This window comes from Nestor notabilis, unplaced genomic scaffold, assembly GCF_000696875.1.
Source record: "Nestor notabilis isolate BGI_N333 unplaced genomic scaffold, ASM69687v1 scaffold18174, whole genome shotgun sequence".
Taxonomy (NCBI): Eukaryota; Metazoa; Chordata; class Aves; order Psittaciformes; family Psittacidae; genus Nestor; species Nestor notabilis.
Genome location: NW_009927095.1, coordinates 2,984 through 14,164, shown reverse-complemented (window position 1 = coordinate 14,164; position 11,181 = coordinate 2,984). Strand labels below are relative to the sequence as shown.

The 11,181-nt window shown below is 55.0% G+C and overlaps 1 protein-coding gene across 1 annotated transcript in view; it reads left to right on the top strand.

Moving 5' to 3' along the window:
- The window catches only part of SBNO2 (strawberry notch homolog 2 (Drosophila)), a gene marked incomplete at its 3' end in the record, with an annotated part of 37,383 nt that extends 26,207 nt beyond the window's left edge, over positions 1 to 11,176 (top strand). Inside the window, 21 exon segments of the mRNA XM_010013903.1 lie at positions 155 to 260; positions 428 to 581; positions 954 to 1,130; positions 1,746 to 1,843; positions 3,810 to 3,892; positions 4,874 to 5,074; positions 5,423 to 5,598; positions 5,770 to 5,901; positions 6,119 to 6,254; positions 6,848 to 6,960; positions 7,492 to 7,563; positions 7,926 to 8,034; positions 8,306 to 8,380; positions 8,667 to 8,810; positions 9,008 to 9,102; positions 9,420 to 9,512; positions 9,717 to 9,848; positions 10,085 to 10,161; positions 10,307 to 10,475; positions 10,477 to 10,513; positions 10,601 to 11,176. Of these exon segments, the coding sequence (XP_010012205.1) occupies positions 155 to 260; positions 428 to 581; positions 954 to 1,130; positions 1,746 to 1,843; positions 3,810 to 3,892; positions 4,874 to 5,074; positions 5,423 to 5,598; positions 5,770 to 5,901; positions 6,119 to 6,254; positions 6,848 to 6,960; positions 7,492 to 7,563; positions 7,926 to 8,034; positions 8,306 to 8,380; positions 8,667 to 8,810; positions 9,008 to 9,102; positions 9,420 to 9,512; positions 9,717 to 9,848; positions 10,085 to 10,161; positions 10,307 to 10,475; positions 10,477 to 10,513; positions 10,601 to 11,176 (2,955 nt within the window).
- Between the last annotated feature and the right edge of the window lie 5 nt (positions 11,177 to 11,181).

Genomic DNA, 11,181 nt, shown 5'->3' with positions numbered 1-11,181 from the left:
CAGCAGTCTGGTGATGATTAGCCACTTAGTGTATGGCAGGCAATGACTGGGAAGGTCCTTGGGTCTCCTAAGGCACAATGGCAAGTGACTGTCCTCTTAAGAGTTCACTTCAGCCAAACCTCTTCACAACTAACAGGGAATTCTGTCCAAACAGGTGCCTCTGAGCCAAAAAACATGATTTACATGAGCCGCCTGGGCATCTGGGGGAAGGGCACCCCTTTCAGAGCGTTTGATGAGTTCCTGCATGCAATTGAAAAGAGGTAAGTCATGGCCAGCATCTCTTTTTGTGTGGCTTATGCTGTGTGGCAGCCTTTAGAAGATGGGTGCAATGCCTGAGGACTGTGCCTGGCAGAGAGGGGTGGTGGTTCTGCAGAGGAAGCTGCCCTGTAGCAAAGGAAGGGGTTTCACCACTGTCTTCCTCCCCCAGGGGAGTTGGTGCAATGGAGATCGTGGCCATGGATATGAAGGTCAGTGGAATGTACATTGCCAGGCAGCTCAGTTTCACTGGAGTGACCTTCAGAATCGAGGAGATCCCACTGGATCAGCAGTATAAGATTGTCTACGACAAGGCAGCGAAGTTGGTGAGCTGGTCCCGCTGCACTGGGGAGACTGATGTTTAATCATGTGGGAGGGTTTGAAGCCCCTGAATGTGGCCGTGACCACAGACTTAGCTTGTCCATAAGAAAGAAAAGGGGCTACATGCTCAGTTTATATAAAAACCCAATCTTACACTTTTTAGCTTCTACTTATAAGTTCCAGATTTGCAAAGCAGAGCTTGCAACAGCATGCTAATGCAGCAAGGAGAGGATGACCACACTGTTCGTTCAACCCAACACAAGGACAGAAACACTGCTGTTAAATCAGATTCTCAAACTCCAGCCTGCTCTAATAACTAATGCAATGACTAATGAAAACTAAGACATTAACTCAGCCTTGCTCGGTGTTGTCTACAGTGGGCAGAGGCCTTGATGGTGTTCCAGCACGCAGCCGACTGGATCGGCCTGGAGTCTCGGAAGTCCCTGTGGGGTCAGTTCTGGTCAGCTCACCAGCGCTTCTTCAAGTACCTCTGCATTGCTGCTAAAGTCCGGCGGCTCGTGGAGCTGGCCAAGGAGGAGCTGGCCAAGGACAAGGTGGGGTACAGAGCTTGCTGCAGGCAGCAGCGTCAGGCTTGTCTTGCAAGTGGGGTGTTTCTTGTAGTCTGCGACCAAAGGAGTTCATTCTTGTTCAGTTTGACTTGGAAGCAATGTCAAACCTCTTTAAGGCTGAAGTTGTCTCCATGTTAACGAGGATGAAGCGAGTGTCTGGGTTTCTGAGGATGTTCACAGTAAATGATACTGGGGGGTTAATGTGGCCTTTTCTGCTGAGGCATTGACCACTGTTTGCTTATGTGGGCAAGCTGAGCTGAACAGGTATTTTGGGTCAGGTACCAGATCCTTCACCTCGAGCACGCTCTGTCCTGTCATCCTTTTGGATACAACTTGGAAATTTTAGGCAGCAACTACCTAGCAAAGTCAGGTACTTTCTGTATTCAGTCGTCCTCTGTGGTGAGCAGAGCTGAGGGTCTGGATGCTGAAAGGTTGGAGAGATGGTTCTTCATCAGAAGCCCCAGCAAGTATTTGGGGCAGGGTTCGAGGGGAATGGACCTGGGATTGGAAATAACCTCTTGAGCCTGGAGCTGTTTCCTGATGCTGGCTGCAGTGCTCCTGCTCTGACACCTTGTGTGCTGTCCCTTGTGTGTCCTGCAGTGTATTGTCATCGGGCTGCAGTCCACTGGGGAGGCTCGCACCAGAGAGGTCCTGGATGAGAACGATGGGCATCTGAATTGTTTTGTCTCTGCTGCAGAGTGAGTTAAAGATCCCTGGTTTTCCTCTGGGGGGGTTCATGGGAGGCTGCGTGCTAGGGAAAGCCCTGCCCTGGGGCCACTATCACTTGCAGCTCTTGAAATGCAGTTCCATAATGCCTCACCCAATGCAAGCTGTAAATGGAGAGGACACTTAGCTGGGTCCTCGGGGCACTGTCTCTTCAATGTGACTTCATGAGCTAGGTGGTGGATTTTGAAGTCTTCTGTGGTCCAAACTGGTTGTGCTGCCTTTGTTCTGAGCTAAAAGGAGGGTTGATTATGCCTGAAGTGGAGCCAGGAGCAGGACTCACGTTACCCTTTCAGCAGAGAATGAGGCTCATGCTCCTCGTTTCAGCCCACCCCATGAACCTGGCTGTTCCTGCACGATGGGTGGCGAAGGCACTGGGTTGAGTTGTCCCCCTGCTCTGCCGGTGGCAGGGCTGCTCCTGTTGTCTTTTGTAGTGACTTTTTATAATGCAGGTGGAAGCAATGAGAGGTGCCAGAGGCTGTGTGTGTCCAGGTCAGGCCAAGCTTTCCTCATTGGCAGGGCTTATGTTGGTCTGTGTCACTGAATCCCAGTTTGGTGGCAGCATGGAGGGCGAGTCTGACAACTGCTTGGATCGATTTGGTCTCTTGGGTTGCTTTGCATGTCACAGAATTCCCAGGGACTCGGTCCGGAAGACTCTGAGGTCCCTTTAAGCCAGTCAGTGCTCACAGTTGTAGAGGCAGGAGCCCTTTGTCCAGTAGCATTGGCCAGATCACTGAGTGTCTTCTGGCATCTGCTGAGCCTCCAGCTGTGGCGTCCTGGTTTTCCAGCACTTGAGGGGGTTTCTCCAGGGGAGTGTTCTGGGAAGAGCACTGAGAAACGGGGTGAAAAATAAGCAGCTTCTTCAGTGCGTGACACCAGCCCAGCCTTTTTCCACAGGGAAGACAGGGAGAAATTAGCAGATTTCATGGCAGGGAGGCTCCCGAGTGTGAGTGTTTGCACTCTGAGCCCAGAGTCACCCCAGCACACAGGACCTCAGGGCCCTTCCTACTGTCCTTGTCTCCTTCAGCCCCGCACACCAAGGGTGTTGGAGCTCCCTCCCTGGTTCCCAAGGTTCCCTTTCTCTCATGGGAGCGAGTTGTCATGTCCATACTCTCAGCTGTTGCTGCCACATTGGTTTTTTACCCTCCAGAGCTCATTCAGCACTGTCTTCTCATTGCGCTGGGGTCCATCCCTACTCAACATGATCAGCATTTGCACATCTGCTCTTTTATTTGCAGACCAGCCCACAGAAACATTTGTTTTCCACCTCTTTTGATGTTTTTCATTCACCTGAAGCCACTGCGTATCCATGTTTGGTCCCTTTGCTGTGTTTGGTGGGTGAGCAGGCCCCGTCTGGCCCATCAGAGCGCTTGGTGGAGACCATTTGTTGGACAGCCTGACTCTCTGCTGTCAGGCCATGGAGAGGGGCTGGGATACTGGGACTTACTGGATTTTTCCGTAGTGATGTAACAGCTTCCCAGCATAGTGTTCCCCACTTAAAACTCCCTCTCAGTTGCTATATAAAGGTCTTGCAACTTCAGCCCGCCCCGTAGCAGCGCAGAGCCGGGGTCTGCTTGGCTTCAGTTGCAGCATCTCCTGGGAATGACCTCGGGAGCAGCAGGGAGGCCACGGCAGAGGCGCTGTTCCCGGCATTGCAGTGCTCTGCAATCCCTCAGCACGCCCGTTCCATGGCTGAGGATCCCATGGGAGAGCCCGCTGGTGAAACACGCTCTGTTCTGAGGAGCCGCGCTGACCACGCGCTGGTGGTCGTGGTGCAGGTTTTACCCCCCTGTCATGAAATGTGGAGCTGGATGAGCTTTAAGGTCCCTTCCAAGCCCAACCATTCCATGATTCTGAGGTCTCAGGTACACGTTGCTACATGATAACCGGCAGATGTTCCTGTTCCTGGTAGCTAGAATAAATTTTGCATCTTACTTTCAGAGGCGTCTTTCTATCACTAATTCAGAAGCACTTTCCTTCAACCAAAAGAAAGAGAGAAAAAGGAACTGGCATTAAAAGAAAACGTAAGAGCACACTCCACTGTCCAGCATCTGACCTCCTGCCTTGTGCTTCACCCCAGCCACTCAGCTGCTTCTTTTCCTTTTTCCCTTTTCCCTACTTGGTGCTTTTTGCTGCCCTGGTTTCAGTTCGCCTCCCGCACATCTCCCATCGCTCGCTCTCGGCTGGAGGAGGCAGCTCCAGGCCACTCACCCCATCCTCCCTGTAACCCACTTCCCTGTCCCAGGCAGGTCCTTGCCTCCTCCACGTGCCTGGAGGATGCCCATTCCCTCAGCCTCTGCCTTGTCCTGGCTGGGGGCAGATGGCACAAGAGCCTGGGCTGCATGTCTGAAGCCCTCTTGCAGCAAGGGGGATCTCTCCACTGCCCCTTACCTATAGCATGGGGGGGGGGAAAAATCACTTCCCTGTCAAATTATTGGCTGCGGCTGCAGGTAAGAAGAGTTTTGGGATTTCTCCTCCAGTGGGATGTGGGAAAGGGGCAAGAGGGGGGCAGCAGCACTGGCAGATCGTGGAGGTTACCCGGAGTGGCTGCTGCTTCAGAGCAGCCTGTGCAAGCTGGTTTGTGAGCCCTCTCATGCAGCAGGGACATGTCTTACTCTGCTTGGAAGTAAACAACGTCCCGAAACACTGGCACCTTCCCAAGTCCTGCACATTGCTCTGGAAGCAGTCAAACCTGCAGACTCCTTCCCCTGAGGAGTGAGCACTGCGTAACACCAGCTGTGTGTTCATCCTGACGTGTGCAACTAGCTGCAGCCCTGAGAAAGATTGCCTTGTTCTTCCTTTCTCTCTCTTCCTTTCTCTCTCCCTCCCCTTCTCTCCCTCCCTTCCTAACTGCCCCCACCCACCCAAGAGGCTCTGTCCAAGATCAGCTTTTCATCTGGGGCAATCTCAGCTTGATTTCTCCTCCTCTTTCTGAGCTGGCACTTTGTTCTGCACTGGTGCGTGGGGCCAGGACTCTGCTTTGACACTGCTCCCTTTTGGTGCAGGGAAGCAGAGGGGCCGCTGTGCCAAGGCTCTGAAGGGTGTGTGTGACCTCACGGGTGTCATCAAGATCAGCGACGACAGCAGCACCGACTCCGACATGGGGCTCGACAGCGACTTCAACTCCTCCCCGGAGTCCGTGTTTGAGACAGACGATGTCATCTTCGTGGAGCACACGTTCAACGGCTTCGTGGCGGAGGACAGAAGTGAGTGGGGATGGCAGAGTCTCGGGGCTGATGTGACCCTCTCCTGGTCTCTTGGAAGGGTGAAGCGAGATTTTATCCTGTGACGGTCCAATTTGGGCCCGTGAGATTGAGTCGCATTAACCTGCTGTGGTCAGTGAGCAGGAGGAATTTGCCGTGTCTGCTTCTTCCCCTCACCCAAATGGGGAAGCACAGCGGGAGTTCACTCCCTGCTCAGCAGCATTTACTGCAAATCAATGTGTCTTTGCCTACTCATCAGACAGTGCCCTCAGAAGGCCTTCGGGACAACTTGTTTTCCCCTCTGTGATTTGCAATTACCAGGTAACTGAACTTCTGCATTTTCCATTGCAGGTAATTTCCCCATCCTGCATTCCCAGAGAGAGCAGCATGGCCTGAGAGAACTCGAGCACGTGGAAAAGATGAAACAGGACCTCCTAGCAAAAGTAAAAGCACTGGGCAAAGAGCTACCTCTCAATACCTTGGATGAACTGATCAATCACTTTGGGGGCCCGGAGCATGTGGCTGAGGTACTCCTCACAATCCAGGGTATATTTTGGTGGCACTGGGTGACAGGGAAAGGAGCCAGCAAAGGAGGTTCCTGCTGGAAGAGGGTTTCCTCTCCTTCCTTGTGATCTGTTGAGCGTTGACGTGCTGCACCGTGCAGGTCTCTGCCCTCTGCTCACAGCCTCTCTCCCCAGATGACGGGGCGGAAGGGCCGCGTGGTTTGCAGACCGGATGGCTCCGTCGTGTTCGAGTCCCGTGCGGAACAAGGCCTCTCCATAGACCACGTCAACCTGAAGGAGAAGGAGCGGTTTATGAAAGGGGAGAAGGTGAGTCAGGACATCGGATGAGTGCATGAGAGGGGACGGAAGGAGAGGGGCCCTTTGTATGCTCGTGCTTTGCTTTCTGTCTGTGTGACCTGCTGGAAGGTGACACTGAGTCCTGGGTCCCTTCCTGGGCTGGGGCTACCCCTGTGCTTTGAGCTGCTTTGTGAAGCAGTTTCCAAGGGACCTCACGCTCCTTTCTCACTTGTTCTCTCTCCCTTAGCTTGTAGCAATAATCTCCGAGGCCTCCAGCTCAGGGATCTCTCTCCAAGCAGACAGACAGGTGAAGAACCAGAAGCGCCGCGTCCACATGACGCTGGAGCTGCCCTGGAGCGCGGACCGGGCCATACAGCAGTTTGGTGAGGGCTGGGTGTCCCTGGGCACTGTCCCTGTCCCCTGAGCGTGGTTCAGACCACGAGGCCTTGGGCAGCCCTGGGGAGGTGAGAGGTGTGTGGTCCTTGTGCTGCAGCCCAGGCAGATGGCACCTCAGAGAGCACAGAGCTCTCCTGTTCTGCCAGGGTGGAAATGCAGACACAGAACAGTCGTGGCTGGTTGATCTTGTGGGGAAGGTTTGTGTTGGCTTCAGGAGGGATTCACAGCATGGGAAGGGGGAACCCTTCATACATTTTCACAGTGTGTCCTCCTGGAACATGCTGGGGGTGCCTGGGGATTTCTGTTCCAGGATGGGGAGGGAAATAATGCCTCTCCTAGCTCCAGCTGGGGAGTCACTCCTCTGCTCCAGAAGGCCAGGGCTATAAACTCAACTCTGCCAAGGTCTCAGGATGGTGAACGTGCCTGTGCCTCTATCCTTTGCCCCCAAAGTGAGATCTCCTTTGGAAACCAGCAGGACCTGGAAAGCTGTTTGAGCTCTCCCCTCTTGCTCAGCTTCCCCTCCCATACCAGACAGGCTGGACCAACCTCTCCTTTCCCCTCTCTTCTCACATCCTCGCAGGTCGAACGCACCGATCGAACCAGGTTTCTGCTCCAGAGTATGTCTTCCTTATCTCTGAGCTGGCAGGGGAGAGGAGGTTTGCGTCTATCGTGGCCAAACGGCTGGAGAGCCTAGTAAGTACCCTGCAGCAGGGAGATCAAGGTGTCAGTTCCAGCTCTCTCTGAAGAGCTTCCATTTCTGCGTTCCCAGTGGCATGGCCAGTGTAACCAGTGCAGGGGATTGCATCACCCACCCCTGACTGAGGGCATTGCAGTGGTGGAATGCAGAAGGCTTTTGGCATCCTGGTATTTGGGAAAGGAAGTGAAGAAGGATATGTTAGCGAGTCACCAGGAGGGATCTCGGGGACGCAGAACCCAGTTCCAGATGCTGGAATTCCCCTGTTATTACGGTAGCATAAACCCATCTTATTTCCAGAAAGCCGATGAAGTAATTAACGGAATAATTAATTTGTCTGTTTCATTTTTCTTCACTTCTGATAAATCCCCAAATACTTTGGCAAAGTCTCAGTATCCCAGAGGAACGCTGCTTCCCTTCCCACAGCATGTTCTTATCCCAGCCTCTTTGGGGACGTGGCTCTGGCCTTTCTTCACCCATGTTTTGCAACAGCTCCGAGTAAGAACTTGTTCCTTGCTCTGCCTTCCCAGGGTGCCTTAACTCATGGGGACCGACGGGCCACTGAGTCCCGGGACCTCAGCAAGTACAACTTCGAGAACAAGGTAACAAGAGGCTTGTTCTCAGGGCAGCTCAGCCAAGGAGGGGTTGGGGTAGTTGGCAAGTGCCTTTGGTGGGAGCCAGAGCCAGGAAGATCATTGCTGGCATCTACAGGCAGGATGTGTCCTAGCACCTTGCTCCCATGGGCAGCACATGGAGCTGGGGTGATAAACCAGGGAGAGCTGTGCTCCCATCGGGCTGCAGACCTGCACATTCCCATTCTGGGGGCCCCAAGGGACAGAGCTACCAGGGCAGCAGCCTTCCTGGTGGTGATGGGTGTCTGTCACCACACCAGAAGGGTTGTGACACAGTACAACATGTGCCAGTATAGGCTTGTCCCACACGTGACTCTCGTCTCCTTTTGCAGTATGGGGCTAAAGCACTGGACAGGGTCCTGTCCACCATCCTCAGCCACACGGAGAACAGGGTTCCTGTGCCCAAGGGCTACGACCGAGGGGAAGCTGCCTTCTTCCACGGTGAGAACATCACCAGCTCGGGGGGTTCTCCTGTGTCTCGCTGGCCGGGTTGGTCTCAGCTTTGGGGTGTCTGAAGAACCAAACAGCAGACTGGGGAGAAGGGAACAGGACCCCAGCTCAGCAGCAAACCAGTCCAGATCATGTCACCCTGCCAGGCGTGGGGGGAAGGGAGGCTGGGGGAGCCATGGCTGTGGAATAACAGGCACAGGAAGGGGGAAGCAGCCTGGGAGGCTTAACCCTGCAATGCACAAGCTGCTTTCTGTCATTCCAGAAATGAAGCAAGGTCTCATCTCTGTGGGGATCTGCTGCAATCAGTTGAAGTATGGCACGGTCGCAGTGGAGAAGGGTATGTGTCAAGCTTCTCCTGGCCAAAGTAGGTGGCAAATGACAGGCAGAGCTGTCACAGCCCACCCAAGGGAGCCCAGCCTTGAGGGGTTTGCTGTGCTGCTGGGGCGGGATGTTTGCTCTGAGGGAAGCTCCTTCGGGATTAGCCGGCGCTGCAGATCCCGCTTCCCTGCAGCAGCCTGACCACAGCCTGGAGGAACAGCTTTGGGAACGTCGTGTGGCTTCTTGGGTGGCTCTGGGAGCGTGGCAGTGGGTTCTGTGTTCCCTGACCCACCGCGCTCTTGCAGACTGCTCCATCACCAAGTTCCTGAACCGCATCCTGGGGCTGGAGGTGGACAAGCAGAACATGCTCTTCCAGTATTTTTCTGACACCTTTGACTATCTGATTGAAAAGGACAAGAAGGAGGGCAAATACGACATGGGCATCCTAGGTAAGGAGAAGGAGGGGTGGCCAGACCTGTCCTTACTGCACCCCTGAGGTTCCCTGTTCCTCCCTGTACCGGCTGAGGGCAGAGCCACGGCCACCTCAGGCACTGCAGTGGCCCCACACAGCTCAGCTCTTGAGACTCTTGCAGGCAGAGGAGGTGGTAGGGGAAGGTGTATCTTACAGCAATCTTCTCTCCTACAGATTTAGCCCCAGGAGTGGATGAGATCTACGAGGAGAGCAAGGAGGTCTTCCTGACCCCTGGGCACCCGCAGGATGGGCAGGTTGTGTTTTACAAGGTAGGCAGCCTGCACAGCCATCTTCAGGCTTCTCCAGTGCTTCCCAGCCTGGGGCTGTGAGCTGCTGGGTCCCTCCCTCTGCCCCGTGACTGTGTCATGTTTGTGTCACATCTGCCTTGGTCATGAGCATGTGAGTGATGCTGGGAGCTACACAGAGGAGACAAGGAGGGGCCCCAGAGCTTGGGGCTGCCATAGCCAGGAGGGCAGCCTGGCACTGCCTGTTCTGCAGCAGGACCAAGTTTGTGTTGAGGGTGGCATTTTGAGGCACTCGTCCTGCCCCCTGAGGTTACAGAGTCCCTCTGTTTGTCCCTGCTCAGATCAGTGTCGACAGAGGCTTAAAGTGGGAGGAAGCTTATGAGAAGTCACTCAAACTGACAGGATCCTTCGATGGGTTCTACCTCTCCTACAAGGTAGGTCCCTGGGCTGTGCCAGGGTGGCACCTCAGTTTAGAAGGTGACCCAAGGGGAGATGGTCTGCGTGGCTCTAAGAGGTCTATGTCTGAGCTCTTCCTGGGGGCTCAGAGATGCCTCTAAACCTCCCTCCTGGATGGAATGGGGTTAGTTTAGCGCTGGGGAGGGAGGCTGTGGCTGTAACCATCAGTTCTACCCCAACAGATGCGGGGCTGCAAACACACCTGCCTGCTGGCAGAGCAGATCCGTGGGAAGAACTTCATCCTCTACAAGCCAAACATTGGGAAGCAAAGCCAGGCAGAGAGCCTGGACAGCCTGCAGAGGAAGTACCGGCGGGTAGGTGGGAGCTGCAGCTCCCCAGTGTGGGGAGAGGGAAAAGCCTCTTTCTGTGGGCAGGGGGTGGCTTTGGAAGCACATTTACTGCAAGCCCTTCACAGCTCCTCATAGTCCTGTTGTGGGGTGGGCAGAGACAGTGGTAGTATCCGGGTGTCCTGACTCCCAGCCCTGGATTTCATGTCTCAGCTGCATGTTGGACAGTGGAAGAGCTCTAATTCTGTGTGTTCCTTCTGCAGGTGCTGCCCGAGGAGGCCAAGGAGCACTGGGAGAGCAGTTACCACTTCTCCTTGAAGAAGTGCAACCATGCTGCCTGGTAAGGAACCTGCAGCCCCAGGCTTTCCTGTGTCCCCAGGGTGGAGAGAAGGGCTCTGGCTGTGGGGAAGGGCTGCACTGGGGGATCCTGCTCTGCTGCAGGGGCCTGGGCTAATGCAGGTGGGTTTCTCCCTTGGGAACTGAAGGAACAGGAGCTGCAAGCTGATCCAGGAGGGGAAGGAATGCTTCCAGGGCATGCGCCTGCGCCACTACTACATGCTGTGCGGGGCCCTGCTGCGGGTCTGGAGCAGGATTGCCAGCATCATGGCAGACATCACCAACAGCAGCTACCTGCAGATCGACGTCCCTGCAGGTCGTCCGCCTCAATACCAAGGAGAAGAAGAAACAAGTCGGTGGGTGAAGCTGCCCATCCCTCTGTCCCCACAGTGCCCCATCCCTTCCCGAAGTGCTGTGGGGTCTGATGCACGTTCCTCCCCTAGGGATAAAGATCCCCGAGAGCTGTGTCCGCAAGGTGCTGGAGGAGCTGAAGCAGATGGATGAGAACGTGAAGCAAAAGCACAACCGGCTCCTCCAGGCCCAGGAGCAGGGCCCACAGTTCTCCCTCCCACAGCACATCCTGGCACAGGCCCTGGACCTCACACAGACAGGGCCTGGAATCCCCCTGCCCAGGCACTCCCTGCGCCAGGATGAAATCCTGGATTTGACCTATAGCCCTCCCAGCAACAGCATTCCCGACATGGTGATGAACCCAGAGCCTGGTGCCTTGGGCTACCCCTCGGAGCCCGTTCTCCAGCCACACCAGCAGCACAGGTTACCCTTCGGCTTTAGTCACCCTCCTGCCTTCGAGAGCCCGGCCCCTGTCCTGGAGGGGAGCGTGCCCCTGAGCTCCCCCCTGAATGAACACCTTCCTCTGCATCACCCAGGGCCCTTGCAGACACTGCAGCAGCAGGAAGATTTTGTCCAACAGGATGGGAATATCAATTTCAGAGAGATCCTGGAGGACATGCTAAGGACGTTCAATGGGGCCCCCCAGGAGAACATGCTCCCCCAGGAGCGCCAG